The 19,167-nt window shown below is 50.8% G+C and overlaps 7 protein-coding genes across 7 annotated transcripts; 4 read left to right on the forward strand and 3 right to left on the reverse strand.

Annotated features, from left to right (window-relative positions):
* Positions 1 to 816: 816 nt before the first annotated feature.
* On the reverse strand, positions 817 to 1,665 carry NECHADRAFT_44710 (uncharacterized protein; the record flags this gene model as incomplete). The annotated part of the gene is made up of 1 exon (XM_003040449.1): positions 817 to 1,665. The coding sequence occupies one exon, from the start codon at positions 1,663 to 1,665 to the stop codon at positions 817 to 819; it is 849 nt and encodes a 282-aa protein (XP_003040495.1).
* An 831-nt stretch (positions 1,666 to 2,496) lies between these two features.
* NECHADRAFT_44704 (uncharacterized protein) lies at positions 2,497 to 4,099 on the forward strand (the record flags this gene model as incomplete). The annotated part of the gene is made up of 3 exons (XM_003040427.1): positions 2,497 to 2,980; positions 3,043 to 3,133; positions 3,232 to 4,099. Coding segments are annotated over 3 exons (1,443 nt in total), but the record flags the coding sequence as incomplete, so codon positions are not given.
* Positions 4,100 to 5,968: 1,869 nt separating this feature from the next.
* NECHADRAFT_82397 (uncharacterized protein) lies at positions 5,969 to 8,191 on the forward strand (the record flags this gene model as incomplete). The annotated part of the gene is made up of 7 exons (XM_003040428.1): positions 5,969 to 6,145; positions 6,204 to 6,304; positions 6,365 to 6,537; positions 6,606 to 6,926; positions 6,995 to 7,069; positions 7,129 to 7,760; positions 7,838 to 8,191. 7 exons carry the CDS (start codon positions 5,969 to 5,971, stop codon positions 8,189 to 8,191), a joined length of 1,833 nt encoding a protein of 610 aa, XP_003040474.1.
* Positions 8,192 to 9,024: 833 nt separating this feature from the next.
* On the reverse strand, positions 9,025 to 10,239 carry NECHADRAFT_24252 (uncharacterized protein; the record flags this gene model as incomplete). Its single annotated transcript, XM_003040450.1, has 1 exon — positions 9,025 to 10,239. A coding segment is annotated over one exon (1,215 nt), but the record flags the coding sequence as incomplete, so codon positions are not given.
* Positions 10,240 to 10,997: 758 nt separating this feature from the next.
* Positions 10,998 to 12,878, reverse strand: NECHADRAFT_44721 (uncharacterized protein; the record flags this gene model as incomplete). Its single annotated transcript, XM_003040451.1, has 6 exons — positions 10,998 to 11,059; positions 11,109 to 11,279; positions 11,328 to 11,790; positions 11,837 to 12,262; positions 12,315 to 12,614; positions 12,663 to 12,878. 6 exons carry the CDS (start codon positions 12,876 to 12,878, stop codon positions 10,998 to 11,000), a joined length of 1,638 nt encoding a protein of 545 aa, XP_003040497.1.
* Positions 12,879 to 13,670: 792 nt separating this feature from the next.
* On the forward strand, positions 13,671 to 15,429 carry NECHADRAFT_82400 (uncharacterized protein; the record flags this gene model as incomplete). The annotated part of the gene is made up of 4 exons (XM_003040429.1): positions 13,671 to 13,702; positions 13,751 to 14,104; positions 14,153 to 14,310; positions 14,450 to 15,429. The coding sequence occupies 4 exons, from the start codon at positions 13,671 to 13,673 to the stop codon at positions 15,427 to 15,429; spliced, it is 1,524 nt and encodes a 507-aa protein (XP_003040475.1).
* A 555-nt stretch (positions 15,430 to 15,984) lies between these two features.
* Positions 15,985 to 17,922, forward strand: NECHADRAFT_44741 (uncharacterized protein; the record flags this gene model as incomplete). Its single annotated transcript, XM_003040430.1, has 1 exon — positions 15,985 to 17,922. One exon carries the CDS (start codon positions 15,985 to 15,987, stop codon positions 17,920 to 17,922), a length of 1,938 nt encoding a protein of 645 aa, XP_003040476.1.
* Positions 17,923 to 19,167: the final 1,245 nt, after the last annotated feature.

Below are 19,167 nucleotides of genomic sequence, written 5' to 3' on the forward strand. Positions count from 1 at the left end.
AATGCGCCCAGCGATACGCTCTTACGGGCGAGCTGGCTATCGAGGCCTTCTGGCGTACTCTAATTTTCAACACAGAGATTCACGGCGCGCACCCCGCCAGTCGGGAGCTGGGGAGTGCTTTTAAAACCTGGATTCTTGGGATCATTTTCTACTATGTGCGAAACTCCGGTAGCCCCGGATCTGTTTGTGAAGAAACCATTCGCAACATGAAGTACTACAAAGCTCTTTCTGACCGGGACGCAAATATTGCGGGCGATGTGCTGCCAAATTTCGACTGGGTACGGGAAAAGATAGACCACCTAGGTCTTACGAGAAACGCAGAAGGGAATCTGGTAGACGATTTACCGTTTGACGAAAAACTCGAGATTGTACGCATTGGTGATTCCTACGGTGCGCTAGTGAGCGGCTCTGGCTATGACCGGCTGTTCTTCTTGACAGGAGAGGGTCACATGGGGATGGCCTGCCTTTCAGTAGCAGAGAATGATACTGTATGGGTTGCTTCATCCTGCCCTGTTCCTTTGGTTCTAAGATCTCGGGAGGATGGTTCCTATCAGCTGATAGGAGACAGTTACGTGCATGGAATTATGCATGGCGAGGCGGTTAAGGACGCCAAGTGGGAGGATATATGTATTACTTAGCTCAGTCCACATTTTATGCTACTTCGCCTTGCACTATTTCTACTTATGTCATGGGAAAAGAAGGGGGGGACCAACACCATTATGGACTACTTCGCATTTCAGAAACTATACATGGTACCAAACTAATCTATGGACTCGAGGGTTGGATCAAGAAGATATGATGCTGTCATCATTTAACTCAAAAGTCTGCGCTAGACGAGATAGCCTTTGTCTTCTCTGCAGTCTCTGACAACTTCTGAATCTTGGCCTGCAGCATACCGTGACAGTCGGATCCCAAAGGAACTCGCAACTGATCCTCGAAACCAACAGCCATTCCTGTTCCGGTAACAACTTCATAGATACGTTCAACTCCCTTCTGAGGATCACCAGGTTGATTTCCATGCATACCCTTGAGCATGCCTCCAATGTCGAGGTATCCTTCTCGGTTCGTGCTAACATTCTTCCCCTCTGAAGTGGCCTTGAGAAAGTCTGTTCTGAAGATGCCCGGCTCGATAATGTGAACTCTGATTCCCAGGGGCTTTAGCTCTTCATACATGCTTTCGCTCAAGCCTTCCACAGCAAACTTGGAGGCTGCGTAAATGGGAGCGCCTTGGCCTGCGAGAATGCCAACACCGCTCGAGATTTGCAAGATGACACCCGAGCCCTGAGCTCTCATGTGCGGAATAACAGCCTTTGTGAAGTTGAAGAGCCCAAAGAAATTGACATCAAATTGATAGCGGACCTCTTTTTCGGTAACCTCTTCGACTGCACCCATGTGGCCGAAGCCGGCATTGTTGACGAGGACATCGATGCGACCATGTTTGGATACGGCCGAGTTGATGACAGCCTCGATCTCGGTGAAAGAACTTGTCACCTCGACTTGAATGAGATCTGCGTTGGGAGAGTCACGAAGAGACTGGGGAAACTTTGAAAGACTCCGGGCTGTGGCGACGACTGTGTGGCCTTTTGAGAGAGCCAGCTGAGAGAGGAGGAGGCCAAAGCCGGAATTGGCTCCGGTGATGAACCAGACGAGATTCTTGGATGACATTGCAAAAATGGGTGAAGGTGGTTGTTATTCTTGTGACTGTTGGTTCTGTAGATGATGTGGTGGTTATGCTTCCTTGAAAGAGCTGTGTGGACGCTCTTTATAGAATTCGCGGCCTATAAACAATAACTTGAGCATCTAGCATCTGTTGGACTGCTAAGTCCGCTCTAACAACGTTTCAACGGCCCCTAGTGCATGTCTTGTCCATATCTCCGGTTGTTGTAGATGATTGGTGAGTTTCTGGAGAGATGCATGCCAAGCCACACCCCAAATCAACCAACTCCGCCCTGGCTAGCATTTTCCCGCCCTCACTCGGCCGACGCCAAGGCTGCGTAAGCACCTGCTGACCAACCTGGCAGCAATCCCCGATAAGCCCAATCTTTCGCCATTTAGCATCGGGAAATGACGCATTTCGTTTCTTAGGCGGCTATCCTTAGTCTCGCATTCTCGTTATGAGCGACCAATCCCAAGTCGATGCGGGACACAAGCGTGGCCGGAGAGTCACGGCGTGCATCGAGTGTCGGAAGAGGAAGAAGAAATGTGACCGTCGGTGGCCTTGCAACCACTGCCGGAGACGACAGTCCGCCCATGACTGCAAATATGAGACCAAGGTAGCTCTAGGGCCGAACGAGCCTGCTGCAGACCAAGTTAGTTCCACTCAAGGGCCTTTTTCTGCCGGTGGTTCTGCAGAAGCTTCCGCTGCTGTTATATCCCTCGGGTACATGGACGACCCGGTACTCAACATGATTGCAGTATGTACCCTTTCAAGTCCCGGCCGACGAAATCACTAACACTCAAGACAAGACTACGGCTCAGTCAAGCGACACAGTAAAATCTCTAGAGCTGTCGGGTCCAATACTTCAAGCCTCTCGTGCCGTTCCTCCACGTCCATATGCAGATATGCTTGTGCAGAGCTTCTTTGATAACGTCAACCACCATTATTGCATCCTCTATCAGCCATCGTTTCAGGCCTCTTACGAAGCCTGGTGGTCCCGCCGGCGGGATGTCTCATATCTCCGCGCCATGACCACCATTGCTTTTACCAGCTTGATCCTGCGTGTGTGCTCAAGTGCAACCCAGTTTCTACCGAAAGATGGACAAGATAGGCTAGAGTCCGAGCTTGGGGACTCCGCGACCGACCTCAGCCAGCTCTACCACGAGGCTGCAAATTCGTTGAGCGACCTTCTCCCTCCAGGCGTGGCAGGGCTTGTCAATGCTCAGCAGCTCTTTCTTGGGGCAACTTGGCTAAAGGCCGAGGCGAATTTTGTTGAATCGTGGCACATGCTGGCGGATTCAGTAAGACAGGCACAAGAGATTGGTGAGTTCAATGTTGGCATACCTCGTTGGTCAATGAGTAGATGGTAACGATAGCACACTTAGGCATCGATACTGATAAATCACCCCTCGACATGACGGGATACGAGTTAGATTCACGGAGGCGGCTGTGGTGCTCTCTAGACACTTGGGATAGGTAAGAATGCCACTTGTCTGATCACCTTGGATTGAGTCATATTAACTCGTTAGATTTATGACAGCTGTCTTTAACCGACCTCGCATCATAGGGTGCAGTAACCCCGTGCCGTATCCCAGCACCACTCTCAGCCTCTCGGGCGTTTGCTCGGATGCCCCTTCAGCAGCCCTCGCAAAGGTTCTCGAGAACCAGCTCGGAAGGGTTCTATCGGGAACCGAGCCGGGAAATCGCTCTCTAGAAGAGAGTCTTGCGACAGTCGAAAGCTGGATGTCTGCCCTTCCGCCCGTGTTCAGCTTGCATGCCTCTGAAAAGCAATGGGATGAAGATGCTCCCTGGCTGCGGTTCCAGAGGCTGCAGTTACATTGTGTCGGATACATGACCCAGCTGGCCCTCATGAAGACTGCGTTGGTAGTTGAGCCGCAGCATCAAAACCACATTGAGAAGGCTACGGAAATCGGCCTATTGGCTATGAGTGTTTGCGAAGAATTCTTTGACCTCTGCTTTCCGCATCATGCCAAGTATTTCATGGTCTCGTTCTGTCCGTTTGACGTTGCGGCGCTTCTCTGCTCGCTACTCCTCCGAGATACGAACAAGACATTGTCGAAGAGAGCTGAAATGGTGAATGCGGTTGGCTCCGCACTTTCGATATCCTTCCGACTGCGAGATTATACGAAGATGGGCGAGCCGACGTGGACCATACTCAACGCCTTGGTGTCACGACTCCAGCTAGAGTCGGGTGAGACTGAGGCTCTGGGAAATTCGGCGAGAGCTCGCAACTTGGGGGACGGAGAATTAGAGTCAATACACAGGGGCCAAGTGCTACCGAGTGAGGGCGTTGCTGCTCCCGTGAGCCAATGGCAGGACGAAAATGTCTTGTTTGGTGGAAGTACCGAGGGAAGTCTTGATCTAGGGGTCTTGGATGGAGTATGGGACTGGCAAAGCCTGTCGAATGAGTTCAACCTGTAGTGGCCGTGATAGAAAGGCTGGTATGCTTTAATTATTAGTGGTATAGGGTGAGAATTCCAGGTAATAAAAAAACGCGTCAAAGCCTTCAGCAAATGTCTTAAGGTGGGTAGCGGGCGGGCGGGCGGGAGGCTGCGGGCAATCCCGTAGCCGCGCGATACTGGTAGCAGCGAGGTTAATTCGACGAATGGGCAGTGCAAAAGTATGCCTGAGGCGAAATAAATTCAGGAATTTCTCAATTCAGCCCTATACAGAGACTCGTACGTTGCTTGGCGTTAAGCATACTCATATTGATTGCGGGGCAAAGAGTCCTGAGTTTTATGAAGTGTGTGTTAAGTTGGGTGTGTAGAGGGAGCCAAGGCGGCACTTCGACTCTATCTCTGCTAAATTTAGGAGCTGAGAGCAGAATTGAACCCGATCGAGACAGATGGTGTGGTAACAGCCGTGGCGCTTCCCTTAACTATTCTTCATCGGGACTTATTTTGCGTTGGCCAGGGCCCTCGTTGTTGGCTGTTGTCAGCACTGGTAGGGTACTTTGGCACCGCTACCTGCATGTCAGATTGACCGCCGCCAAGTATGGTTATTTTTTTCTGCCGAGATGGGCTCCATTTCCCGACGTTTCATGTGGGTAAGACAAGCTATCCGTCGTCTGCCAAGGATCGACTCTTTGATGGCTTCCTCTTGTCGATGTCTCTACCGAGTGAGAGGCAGACCTGGCGCAGATCTACAGTGATTACCCACATCTACATGCGCATCTACAGACATTCTCACGTGCGAGCATAGAGTCAACGCTGGGAGCTAGGGGCCATCCTTGGCGGCCCGACCCAACCCTCATCATGCAGGTTGTTCGTTGTCCAATCATGCTGCCGATGCATCTCACCAAAGTACAATTTGCTGTACTGCGCCCTGATGTGACCGTGCGCCGATCTATGGTTAATAAACAGCACATGATTGTACAAGAGTACAGCCACGTATCATGCACATATGCAGAGAGAGGCCAGGCCGGTGGGTTTCACATGAAGCACGTATGGACGCCTCTTGGCTGCAGTCAGCTCCCAGCTGAAAATGCCTGGTCAGAGCCAACGTTGAGTTGAAACTACTGCAGGTAGAAAAAACGGCTGGAAACAAAAGAGGCCACTCTTGTAGCATGAAAATATGATGATATCAAGTGTTGATACTGTGCTCTTCGTTATAGTTGAGGCCTTACTCTTCATGGAATATCTGAGCCAAGAGATAGTTAAAGAGGCAAGATGATGGCGAAATAACCCACTCTGAAACAGCAGATGAGAACATGGACAAGGTCATGAACTAAACAATCGTCCCCAGTCCTGGCGCCCGCAGACGAGATGAGCCCCTGATTCTTCTTGGACATGATTTGCAACGCCACTCAGCCAACCGACAACAGCACCTTCTGGCATCACCAGCCCTCGTACGACAGTATAGACGCCGTTGCACCTGTCCTGCAAACGCCACAAAACCCAGCCCTCTCAGCCCTACCGGGGGGCCTGGTCAACATCACAGCACAGCAGTAATAATAAGCATTGCCGGGGTCTGGACTGTGGAGCCGAATCAGCCATTGGAGAGACCTGGGGTTGGGCTTGGGAGAGCGCGAAATCCGGCCTAATTAGGAAATCGCGGTCGTGATTAGCTGGATGGATTACATGAGCCAGACTCAACCACAAGTTGGCTCTCGACTTCGACGACACGAGATTATTTTATATCCTCGTGCTTCCCGTTCATCTCGAGTCTTGTTCCTTCCAAGCACTCACTTCACTCGAATACACTCGGTTGTGTCTTTTCCTTGGTCGATTTCATATACCATTCTGTATATTCTTTTTCCTTGTCTTGAAGCTTTCTCATCCCGACGACGCAATGGGCCATTCTGGAGGCGCTGGCATCGTTTCTGCCACCACGGCACCAGTTCATGGTGACGGGTCCGGACTCAAGCTTGTTTCAGGACCCGACACCGACTACCAGCAGGCTCAGTCCCACGACGAGGAGGAGCCCGTGATCCAGTTCCCCAAGCGTGAATCAGCGGCTCCGGTAGAGGTATACACTAATATTATTTCACTTGCCAGAGTCTAGTCTTGGCTGACTTTGTTAATAGCTCTTTTACGATCTTTGGTTCGTCGCCAACCTCAACGTCTTTACGACTCTGCACCCCATCACCGACGTGACCAACCTGGGTTCCTTTATCAAATACTTTCTGTAAGACTCTGCGGCTAACTAGTAATCGCCATCCACAGCTCGCTGACTGTTGAACTCTAGACTACTCTGGATCACCTGGCTCGCTACTACCGTCTTCGATGTCCGCTTCGGCCAGGATAACGTATTTGAGCGCGTCGCCCGCGCTGCTCACCTCACAGTCATGATTGGTTTCTCGGCCGGTGGCGTCTCCTTCAGCCAGACCAAGCAGCTCCAGCCCATCTTCAAAGTCATGTGTGAGTGCAGAATAGGAATTGGATGCCAAAATACATGAGATTGCTGACCGGCCTGTTTTCTCTCGCAGCCCTCTGCCTCATGTGCTCCCGCTTCGTCCTCGCCATCCAATACGGCGTCGTCCTTTATCAAGCCCGCCACAACCGCCGAAGCCGAAACAACCTCGCGCTCTCCGTGCTGCTACACCTTGTGCCCGCCTTTATCTACATGGGAGCCACCATCGCCATGGCGAAGGGCAGCAAAGCCGAGATCGACTATCTGTGGTGGGCCGTTGCCCTGGCTGAACTGGCTGCCATCATGGCGCACGCCACTTTTTCCAAGACAGTGAGCTTTAGCGGTACGCACTTGACGGAGCGTCTCAACCTCCTCACTTTGATTGTCATTGGAGAAGGTATGGTTCATAAACTCTAGATGCAGCTATTTGTTTGCCGTCTCAGTGAAGCTAACTCGCCAACTCAGGCATCATCATCCTCGCCAAGACCATCACCAAGATTGTGCAGTACACCTATCTCAAGGACCCTACCACGAGCTGGTGTAAGTTTCTCTCCCTGCTGCCCGAATCAATTTTAGTCCAACGCTGACACTTGCCAAAGCCTCTGCCCTCTTTGGCCTTATCGCTTGTGGCGCTGCCATCCTCTACTTTACCTTCCAACTCTACTTTGACTGGATGGATCACCACAGCCATATGTCTCCGATCAAAACAGCCATTTGGACGGTCCTCCACCTTCCCTATCACATTGCTGTTGTCCTCACTGTCGAAGGCAGCGGCCAGTGGATCACGTGGCGACGCACCATGGAAGCCATCCGGGAAGCCATCTTCTCCCTGGAGAATGGCTTCTTCAAAGCCGCGACCGCCGGCATGGATGGACTGGGCATGAGTGAGGCCGTGGCTGCCGCGTTGACCAAGACCTACGACACGTACACGTTCAGCGCCAAGACCGTGGACACCATGAACCAGGAACTTGCAAAGATTCCGGATTTTCCCGACTCGTATTGGGAGTCGTTCGACATCGACCGGTTTTCTAATAACCCTACCGCTAATGACACGGCCATCACTAAAATTATGGCAACCCTTGAGGGCTCGCTGATAAACGGCGTCTTCACCACCTATGGGCTTACCACTTCGTCAAAAGCCAAGACCCAGGCCGAGGCTGCGGGAAAGACTGATAAGTTTCGCGGCGAGGAAGCTGCCATGGAAGCCGTGGGAGAACGCCTTGTAATGATTGTAAGCGGTGCCCCAGTCCCTGCCTTTGGCTGAACCAAACACCCATATCGAAACTGACGCTGACCTTGACTCATTAGCTTGCTTACGTCTTCGTCGCTGGCGGCGCTGTCCTGTTGCTCCTGTCTCTCATGCACCTCATGCAGAAGCCCAAGGGCTGGTCCGTCTTCCAATTTATCCGCCTTGGCCTTCTCACCATTTGCGGTGCCGCCCTCTGCCTCATTGCGATTGTCTCCACCAACGATAATATCACGCAAAACATGATGCAACATCCTTGGACACTCCCCATCATCGCCCTTGTCTATCTCCTCGCCCTCGTCGGAACCCACCTGCCGACCCCTGGCGGCATGAAGACTTCTCACAGCAGCCAGATGGAGATGGGCGAGCACAACAAGCCAAGCGACACTGCTCGAAGCTCGCCGTACCACGATTAAGGGCCCTTGAAATCGAAACGACTAGACTCTGAAGAAAGTCTGGGCAAGGAGGGCCACCAAGTTGAAGAGGGAGGCGGTTGATTGGGATCCGGAAACACGACCACGCTTCAAGAATGGATTTAATTTGGTCATTTTCGTCTTCTTTTTCTTGTTTTCATTTCTTGTTTTCCTTGAATGCCTCCGGACTTGAAAGAGTGATTGGACGGCATGGCACAGTAATTTTGTTTGATGTTCAAGATACGAGTTTGGCAGCATTAGAGCAGAAAATACATGGCTACCCGCCCCGAGGTTGAATTTGCATTACCGTCAAATTTACGACCATGATTTAGCAATCTCCATGGGGATGTTCTACCGTTTCACTCCTGTAGCAACTTGACGCGTTGTCTAACCCTTGGTACTGAGCATAAAGAAGGACAACCCAGCGCGGCTGCACGGAAGGCGTTATGACATACCACACATGTCCATAGCAGTGTCTACAATGAGAAGAAAGATACGCCTACAGCGACGGGAAAACGTCTTGGGTCCTCCCTTCGCATATCCATCGGTTGTATCAAGTGGAACAGTGCTTAACTACCTATGGGCACAGATGACAACTTAACTTGGATACACGATATACTTAAGCTAGCAAGGTCTCAATAGGAAGTGTGGAAGGGACAGAAATAGCAGCATTCCATTGACACTCACACTGCAAAAAGGGTTCCTCACTACACCTTGCTGAAAGACCCCGCGCTGGAGGCTTGTGCCTGAGCAAATTGAGCCTGAGCAACAACCGCTGCCAACCTCTGAACTCGAGAATGAGTGATCAGCATTGATCGCGGATATTCATCGGGCAGCTTTTCCCCGAGCAACAGGTGCGCGAGCATTTCTGCCGCTCTGAAGGCTCTAACCATGCCAATGCCTTGGAAAGCGGCGCAGACCCATTGATGACTACGACCAGGGAAGGGGAGCTTGCCAATGAAGGGATTACCATCCAGCGTGAAGCCAACAGGGCCACTCCAGGCATGAGTGGTCTCGGCCTCTCCACCAAAGTCAAACACTAGAGGACTCGTACCGCGTAAATGGGCGTGAGGGAGAAAGTCGATGGCGCTGTCATCGGCTGTTGCTCGACGGGACGAGTTTGCCCGTCCGATTATGTACGCACCATCAGGCCTCTGCATCAAAAAGTCATAGTCCTTCTCTCCGTATCGCAGCCACCACGAGTTACCAGGCTTCATCACCTTGTTCTTGGGAAGACGACGCTGGACATTGGCTCGAACGGGGGAAACAAATGGCCGTAGTTCTGGGACAAGATGACCAATCCAGGCATTGGTTGCGTGGATGATATTGCAGGCCCTGATGTTTCCTCGGCTTGTGTGGACGGTGGCATAGTCGTCTTCGTCATTATCAGAGATTGATGTGACGACGGCATTGGTCTGAACTGAGAGTTTGTTGTCTCTGACCATCCTCTCCAGCAGCGCTGTCACCATCTTATAAGGCCACATGGACCCCGCACGCATGCCGATTGCTCCGACGCACTCGTCTGAGACATTTCGGGATCTCAAGTCCTCCCTGGATGTGTAGATGGTATATCGCTTGCCGAGTGCCGGAGCATACTTTCGCATCTCTTCGACCGCTTTACAAGCATGGTCGAAGATCTTCTTATCGTAGTAGGCATCAAGGCCTTCCAAGAGGTCCAGGTCGCAATCGATGTTCTCTTCACGAATGCAAGCCGTCATAATGTCGACGTGACTATGCTCATACTCCATGATCTTGATGGCTTCTTTTAGGCCATACATCTTCTTCCGATCGTGCCAGGCGCCGGGACTCATAGCTTTCATATGGCCTCCATTGCGGCCAGTGGCCCCGGAGCAGAGGTCTCGGGCTTCGAGGAGAACAATCTTGGGTGCACCTCGGGAGTACAAGGTACGGCAGAGGCTTGCTGCTGTCATGCCAGAACCGATAATGACGATGTCTGCCGAGTCCACCCATGGAGACTGGAGCGTTCCGATCTTGGCTGGCTCTGTCAGCCAGAAGGGTTTGGTTGAATTGTCGACAGGAACTCCAGGATCAATGACACCCCTTTCATAGATTCCGTCAGGTGAGGTGGACATTTTGGTAATGAGAAGCTCTGAGTATGATTGAGATAACGAGGCAGATGACAGTAGTGACGAACAGCCTACGTCCTTGCCGTAGATGGTCTTATAAGCATATTAGTCCTGCTGGAGGCCAACTCTCGACTCTCATGTTAACTTCCCGATTTGGCAAATCGATCCTACGTCTAGTATGCAGTCTATAACCGCGTGACGCTGAATCTCGGCCCCGCTCCCGAGCAATCCTGCCGGAACACGCTGCAAGCTGAACTGCCGTAGATTAAGTTTTGCATTGCGATTGGTCTATACGCTCAAGATCGGCGTTACAATCTAGATATCGAAGTCCGAAGGGGTCTATACGACCTCGTCCCTCTTGGGAAACACCGGACTTTGAGCAGTCCCGCCTGCGAATGTGAAAGAAACGCCGCCACTCTTGGCACGCCTTTTGGCCCGCGAACAGGCGATTAGAGAGCGTCTCAAGATACACAGAAGCAAGTTTTACGTGGTCATAGGTCAGGTAGAGTCCCATGAGTGAATGTAGTTGATCTGATATGGTGTGTACTTGGAAACGTGGGAGCTACCCCGAGGCATTAATAACCACCACCATGTCTCGGATAACATAGGAAAAAGGCACTGCGACCTGACGGCTCGCTACAAGTTCCCGTCGCGCACAGGGTTGAATACTAATGTCGGATAGTAGAGGCATCCGCATACCAAGGACAATAGTATTTCCTGATTTACTCAATGTGCCCATGCTCAACCTTTTCCTGAAACACGTAGTCACTGTGCTGAGCGAATTCTGAAAAGAGTCAGTAGTATTCTGTTTGGATAGCAGTCACAGAACTTACGATCAACTTTGGTATACTTGAACTTCCTGGCGGGAACCTTGTTCTCGAACAGAATATCGATCTCTCCAAAAGTACGGTCCTTGGTCTCCGGAAGACGGAACCAACACCAAATGAAGCAGAGCAAGTTAGTACCGGCATAGAAGAGACCGGTCTTGGCACCCCAGCCCCATCCTATCTCGTGTGAGTACAATCCTTTGCGACCTGTCAATATTCACTAACCTGAAGCTGAGATCATTCGTGGTGTAACAGCGTTGTTGAAGATTGCAGTAAGATTGTAGACAAATCTTCCAATGACGATAGTCTTGTAGCGAAGTCGTCCTGAGGGTGTTTCAGCGACGATTGGATAGCAAACTGGCCCGATGGTGATCATGTTGCAAAGGGTCGAGACAACAAATAGAAGCCCTACCGCAAGGTAGGCGTCCTTGCTATCAGACCATCCAAGACCGCCGATAGCCAGAAGGCAGCAGAACATGAATGCCAGTCCACTCATATAGATGGTCGCTCTGCCGATATGTGGGAAAAGGAGCCAGCAAATTATACCGCCGATGATGTAGCATGCCGAAAGGGAAATGTTGAGGTTGAATGACTGAACTTCGGACCAGCCAGCGGCTTGAAGAAAAACGATGACGAAGCCGAGGATCGCGTTGCCACAGAGAATCTGGGCAGCCCAGACAACGCAGTTCTGAATAGTTAGCCTTGTGAGTTGAGCTGGGGGGTATTGTACGTACGATCTCAGTCCGGCGCAAGTTGGTTCCCTTAAAACACTCCCAGAAAGATGCACCCTGCGTCTCCGCCTTTTCCAACTCGGTTGTGTGTCTGATGTAGGCCAAGCTTGCTTCGACCGAAGCCTCCTTATCCGCCGAAGCTGTAGCAAGCCTCATCAAGCTATGACGAGCTTCATCGATCTTGCCACGACGAACAGCATTCCAAGGCGACTCTGGGGCAAAGTACGCCACCAGAAACAATGGAACCGGCCAGATCCACTGGAGATAGAAAGGAAGCCTCCAAGCGAGATTGCTCTTGATGTCAGAAGTCGCTCGAACGACTCCAGACGACAGGAGGATACCGAATCCCCAGCACATACACACCCAAGCTGTAACATAAGGTCGGAGAACGGTGGGGACGACTTCGCAGGCATATGTTGTAGAGAGTGTCTAACAACATCAGCAAAGTTCGAGAGTAACAGGGGATGATTAGTGGACTCACCTGGAAAACACCCCAGGCCACTCCACAGAGGGCCTCGCCCAGAGCCAGAATAGACAGAGACGGAGCAAAAGCGATGATGAAGATCATGCAAGTCAGATAAGCCATAAAGACCATCATAGTCAACCGAGCGCCGTATCGATCTTGAGAGTATGCGTTGATCAAAAGACCAGCCAATTGGCCAACTTGGGCTGAGTTGGAGAGGCCTGATTGCCAAGCAGGAGTGATGACCTTTTTGCCTTCAGCTTCGCTGTACTTTCCAAAGTGTTGCTGAAATTGGGTCTGTCCGTAAAAAGAGCCGATCTAGAGATGTCAGTATGCCCAGTCTAGGGACAAGTATGGTAGACGTACCATGACCAGGTCGTAGCCCTCCATGATCAAGCTGACGGACAAAAGGCATGCCCAAAAGACAGCCTTCTTGTACTTCTTGAGGGCTTCCTTAACCGTGAGCTTCTTATCAGCAGCATCTGCATCTTGAGCACGCTGAATAAGCTCGTGGATCTGAGGATCGTTCAAATCCAGACCAGCAAGTCCTTGCTCGGTCGGGATGACTTTGTCTTGAGTCATGCTGGAGTACGGTCGGTTGCAGATTGAGATATCGATGATGCTTGATGATATTGACCAAAATGACCAGCTGTCAATCATCTATATATACTCGTCGCGACTGTAACCATCTTCCCCATGGGGATCAAAGGCTTGATTGAGTTGGTGGCATTAGCCTGGCCCAAGAGCCTGGAACGCTCGACGCGAGGTTGTGTGCCGCCAAGGCACGTGCGGGGGAATATCAGAAGCGCTCCAATGCGAACGAGTGGCGTCTTGTTTATTCAGAGTTGTCAGTCGACTTTGACGAGTGTTTGCTGCGAGAGGAAGCTGGCCCCTGAGGGCTGGAGTTCTGACACCCATCACCGGTTTGAAAGCCGCTTCGAATGACGAGTCAGGGTCGTTTTAATCCGCCGTGGCTTTCATGGCTTGTCCGACTGACCACTCACGGGTCGTTTATCCCGCCTCATGCACGGTCTTCGGGTAGACGGCTGGGTTCCGTGTAAGCGGCTGATCGCTGTAATTACCCCAGATTGATTTGCGCCTTCATCCGACAACAACGTTTTTCTATACGCGCACTTATCATGTTCATATTCTGCTTCATCATCTGCTATTCATTGCTCCTATTAAATAGAATACTTCATGTTGGAAGTGTACAATAGGCATCATCGCAGATAAAATGTTGAATTGTGGAAGATTAGATCAATCAATACGAGATACCGAATCCGGGGCTGTCACCTGATAACAGAACCCCGCTTTGAACTTCAGGAAGCGATCCGAGGCTAAACATCAAAATCTGACGGAGCCACACCTCTCAAGATGCGCACAGTCTCGTCTTGTAGTGTCTGTCGGTAGGACATCTCCCTCGTAGCTGTGACCTATAAACTCATACATGACAGGTCAAGGAAGAAGCGGTGCATCCCCAGTGCTGTGGGGTCAGCTTGCAGACTGTGCACAGCCAAGGGGCTTCAATGCAACGCACCAACAGCAGCCCGGGAGTCTCCGGATATCCCACGGCCATTGGCACGCATTGCACCATCATCTCAAAGCAGTCCTTCTGTGAATGGACGTGAAGATATAATACAGATTGTCGACAGAGATGACGCATTGAGTGATGAATTGGTCGAGATTTATTTCAGGGTCATTCATTACAAACAACATCTCCTATTTCACCACAGCTCTTTCGTGCGCGACCAAAAGCAGGGCTTGGTGGCACGATATCTGTTATTTGCCGTCTTTGCCCTGGGAGCTCGGTAGGTACAAGCTACAGCCAGTCAAAGACAAGCTCCTGACATGTACAGCTTTTCCTCAAACCCTGCCCTTGACCATGTTACACCATGGTCACGTGGGAAGCTATTCTTGCGAGAAGCGATCAAGTCTTTCAACGAACGCACAAAGCTCATATCTATTGAGGCTCTTCAAGGTTCCATAATACTTGCGTTTGCGGCATTTGTCGAGGGTGACGTCGATCAGGATGCCCTGCTTAGCTGCCAGGCAATACGGATGACCCAAGCTCTTCAACTCCCGATTGTGTTGAGTCCCGATAGACTAACGAGAGAGATCGAGACTAATTGTGCGTTCACTACCTCTGTATATAGCCGCTGCTAACAGAATAGTATACTGGCAGGTCTGGATGATGGACTGCTGGACCTCTGTTAGATCTCAGCTACCACAGCAACTACGCAACGACCCGACATTTCCGAGACCGATTCGAGAAGAGGCCTTTGATGCCATGCCGGAATACAGACCTACCGACGACCAAATTGATCCCGAGTCGCGAGCAACGAGCCTCTGGACCTTGATCCTTCCTCTGACACAATGGCACGCGCAGGCAGTCAAGCTAAATTACGACATTGTTCACGAACCATCATTGGAGTTTAGGATCAGAAACTTGGTTCGCGACCTTGCAAGAAAACTTGATCATTGGGTCCAGAGCTTACCACCAACTCTAAGAAACACTTTGGAGAACTGGAGTAGTTACTCAGACCGTGGATATGGGCGACCATTTGCAGTCATGCACATCATCTACCATCACACTGGCCAGCTTCTCTTTTATCAGTTTCTCAACAAATGCATCGTACCAGAAGATCATGCCACGGTGGACGAAGAAGCATTGGGATATGCTGAGCTGTGCAAGGCCCATGCCACAGCTTTGAGCAAACTCTTCTGGGAACTCAACGTCGCCCCAGATCTAGACTGTCTGTGGTCGCCAGTCAACAGTCATCTCCTCGTCATCGCATCAACAATTCACTTGCACACGATGCTTTTGGGAACAGGAAGACCAGAGGCAGCTGAAGCGAAGCAGCTCCTAGAGCAGAACTTTGTTGTCTTACAGGAGTTACAGAAGTACTGGCCCTCTACAGAGCTTGCATTTTCGCGACTTCAGTCATTTCACAATGCTTGTCAGATGAGCAGTATCTCAAAGACGTTCAACATGGATCAGTGGATGGTGAATTTCCTCAATAGATATGACATCTCCATCGAGGATCGGGAACTTGGTGTCGAGGTGAATGGCGGGGTGGGCGGGAGCAATACAACGGGTGATGAACTGTGGGCAATTATGTTTAGCAATAATTAGGTCGATCAATAGAGTCTGACCACCTCGATTGTGTATGCGGGGATCCCATGTTGATCTTCCGGAGAAGATGGGGCATTGAAGCCGACAAAGCCGACAGTTGACAGATGACTACCTCCAAGCCGCCACATTACTTTATGAAGGTCGCAGTGAATGACTGGCTTAAAGTGTAGTTACCCCTCTCCATTGAACAGCTGATACAATCCGAATGTATGCGCTCCAATAAGCAAACGCTTCGCCATGAGATGACCGTTCTTCGAATGTGATGTGAACCATCTCCGCACTTTGACCCCAGACACCGCCGACATGGGCCTTGATCCGCCAAGAATGGCGGCGCTTTAGCGATTTCATTGGCTCGTAGCCCGACAAGGCCTTCTGTAATGCGACGTTCCGTAGCATCGTCCGCTTGCTTATCGGTTCCCCTCCGCTGTGGATCGTCATCGTCCGTTGTCTGGTATAATAAGGATCCAAATTGTTGACCTTGATGATCCACGAACACTCACCAAGATCGTGGTCCAACGTCCTCTCATCTTCTGCCGCTGTCAGTCTGTCACCGCAATGCCTTTCCAAGAGTTTCCCCTCACCAGCGTGGACGTCACGTCTTCGTTTTGGTCCCACGTCCAGCATTGCTCTAGGCTCAAAACCATCCCCGCCATCGTTGATGCCCAAAAGACATGGGATCACTGGACTTGTCTGACCTGGAATGAGGGCCACGATGTGAAGCCTCATCAATTCTGGGACAGCGACATTTACAAAATTATCGAGGCTGCTTGTTATTTTCTCATTAAGCACCCGGACGACAATATGAGAGCAGTGGTGGAGGACGCTGTGGAAATGATTCGGGGCGCTCAGCATGAGGACGGCTACATCAATTCTTACTACACCGTGAGAGGGATCAAAGACCGCTGGACCAACCTGAGAGACAACCACGAGCTGTACTGCTTCGGCCACCTTCTCGAAGCGGTGGTTGCTTATGAGACACTCACAAGAAATGGACGACTGCTCGAAGTGGCCATGAAGGTCTGCAAACACCTGGATTCCATCTTTGGCACCGAACCTGGGAAGAAGCGCGGCTACCCAGGACACCAAGAGATTGAGATTGGCCTACTAAGGCTATACGAACTCACCAAGGACCCTCTTCCTCTCAAGCTTGCCACGTACTTCATCACGGAGCGAGGTCGACGAGATGAGAAGGATGAGACCTACTTCGACAAGGAAGCCTTCGCACGAGGAGCCGATCCCTATGGCCACATGGGAACCGAGCACAAAGCTTGGTTCAGGGACCCACGAGATTATGGCTACCAACAGGCAGACGAGCCACTCGTTAATGCTACGCAAGTCAAGGGGCACTCTGTGCGCGCCATGTACTTTTATACCGCGGCTACCGACCTTGTGCGCCTGTCAACGGATGCAGATAATGCTCAAAAGCTGAAGGCCGCCCTTGGCCGTCTATGGAGAGACATGGTCGATAAGAGGATGTACGTTACTGGCTCGCTTGGGTCAGTCCGCCAGTGGGAAGGCTTTGGGCCTGCCTATATCTTGCCTGACCTAGAGCATGAAGGATGTTATGCCGAGACTTGCGCCACCTTTGCCCTCATCAACTGGTGCGCCCGCATGCTGCGCCTTGACCTTGATGCTGAATACGCCGATGTTATGGAGGTTGCTCTCTACAATGGCTTTCTTGGCGCTGTCAATCAGGACGGAGACGCGTTCTACTACGAAAATGTGCTGCGTACCCGGAAGGGGGAGTTCAAGGAGAGGAGCAAGTGGTTTGGAGTGGCTTGCTGTCCTCCCAATGTCGCAAAGCTCCTGGGCAACCTTGGCTCGCTGATCTATTCTCAAGACGCCTCTACGAACTTGGTGGCCATTCATCAATACATCGACAGCGAGCTGAAGATTCCGGAAAGCGGTGTGATCATCAGACAGAAGACCGACATGCCTTGGGATGGTCAAGTCGTGTTATCCATCCAAGGGTCAGCCAACCTTGCCCTTCGAATCCCCAGCTGGGCAAAGGACTGGTCATGCTCTGTCAAGGGCGAGGTGAAGAAAGGTTACCTCTATGTCTCGGCCGAAAACACCGATATTCGCCTCAATTTCCCAGTGGCCTTCCGCAAGACATATGCCCATCCCAATACCAACAAGGATGACATTTGTCTCATGCGAGGGCCACTTGTTTATTGCCTTGAGGATGTTGATAACGAGGGTACCGATCTTGACTATGTTGGACTTGTGGATGGCCCTGTCAATGACGGCACGACTGTGCCTTTGTCTGGCCTTGACCAGGTTATAACAGGACATGTCCAGGGAAAGCAGCTCATTGAGGTGCAGCCGAAGGGACTGTACAGTGGCCGGCCTTGGGTATATGAGAAGACGTCTCGGGACTTGGTAGCGATTCCCTTCTTCCTCCGGGCAAATCGTGGTGGAAATGGAGCGATGAGGGTGTGGGCTCCTCGTCTTGAGGCTTCATCTCGGAATGCCACAGGATCACATCTGTAAGGGCTATAGCTAGACATAAATGATGTTACTTGTAAGGGTTCCTTCTAAGAACCATGTCTTCTGTGACTCATCCATGAATGTCTGGTCAGTGTAAATTTTCATGGCCTCATCACAACTTGGTCATGGTTCCCCAGATTGGTCTACAGATAGGTACGATAGAAGAGCACGGAGAGTTCAAGATGCCTTTGTTCTCTACTTAAACTAATATGAGGAGTTTTTGGCTAATAGACTAATGAGAACCCCGACATAGAACCATATCTGTATGAGATGAGGTGTTAAGCTCTCTGAGATTTAGTAGTTGAAAATAGAATTAAGTAATGATGCCAAAGTAAGAATATGCAACGACTAACATTCTCATTCAGCTTAACACCATGTATTAACTACATCAAGTGGTATGTAGATGTTACTCCAATAATATCTAACAAAACGGCTTTAGTTTAATTGCACATATATCAGAGGGGAAAGCGTTGTTGGCTGAGTCTTGATGCCTCTAGAACTACCCTAGACAGTTGTGACGATGATGTCCCTGGAATAAGTTCGGAGGCCTTTAGGGCCAACGACTTTACTCGCTTTAGTGACTTTTCATATAAACCTTATGGCAAACTGGGCCTAATGCTTAGGACTTCTATACATCTTGTATCACAATATGCGTGAACGCGATTAAAAATGACTTCAAATTGTACGGCGCTATCTAATCTGCATAACGAGTGCCCTTTGACCTGGTTTGACAAAGAATGTTCCATCAACAAGAAAATGAACGAGACAGAGCGACCGCACACCAGAGAAAGAAATGGGCCTGGGAAGCACGCTACCTTGGTATCGAGAAATGATTGAGTAGGGAGGCTTGGTGACTTACTGATCTCGGCGACGTAACTCGCTACGTAAGAATCATCATTGTCCTGGGCCTCCCGTCGGTGAGACCCCCATGGACGCCTTCGAATCAGTGCATTTGGCAAGGGCAATGCAAATATCGAAGTTCATTGAGGTCTGACCTCCCAAGCAGTGGTGGTGATGGTCTGGCACCCAAGCCTCGATCCTTGCTCATTGGCTAATAAAGGGCTAACCACTCGCTAAAGAAGTGAAATGGCGTCTCCACCAGTTCGGGTGAATTCGATGCGAGCGTCCGACAGTCTAGAGCGCTGACGTGAACATTGGGGTCCCCACAGTTCTTTTCCATTGATAACCAGTCGTGTGCCCCAAAGGGAGCCTGGTCCTGCATGGCTGAGACTCCATCACCACCTACCA

This window comes from Fusarium vanettenii (assembly GCF_000151355.1).
Source record: "Fusarium vanettenii 77-13-4 chromosome 7 genomic scaffold NECHAsca_65_chr7_8_0, whole genome shotgun sequence".
Lineage (NCBI taxonomy): Eukaryota > Fungi > Ascomycota > Sordariomycetes > Hypocreales > Nectriaceae > Fusarium > Fusarium vanettenii.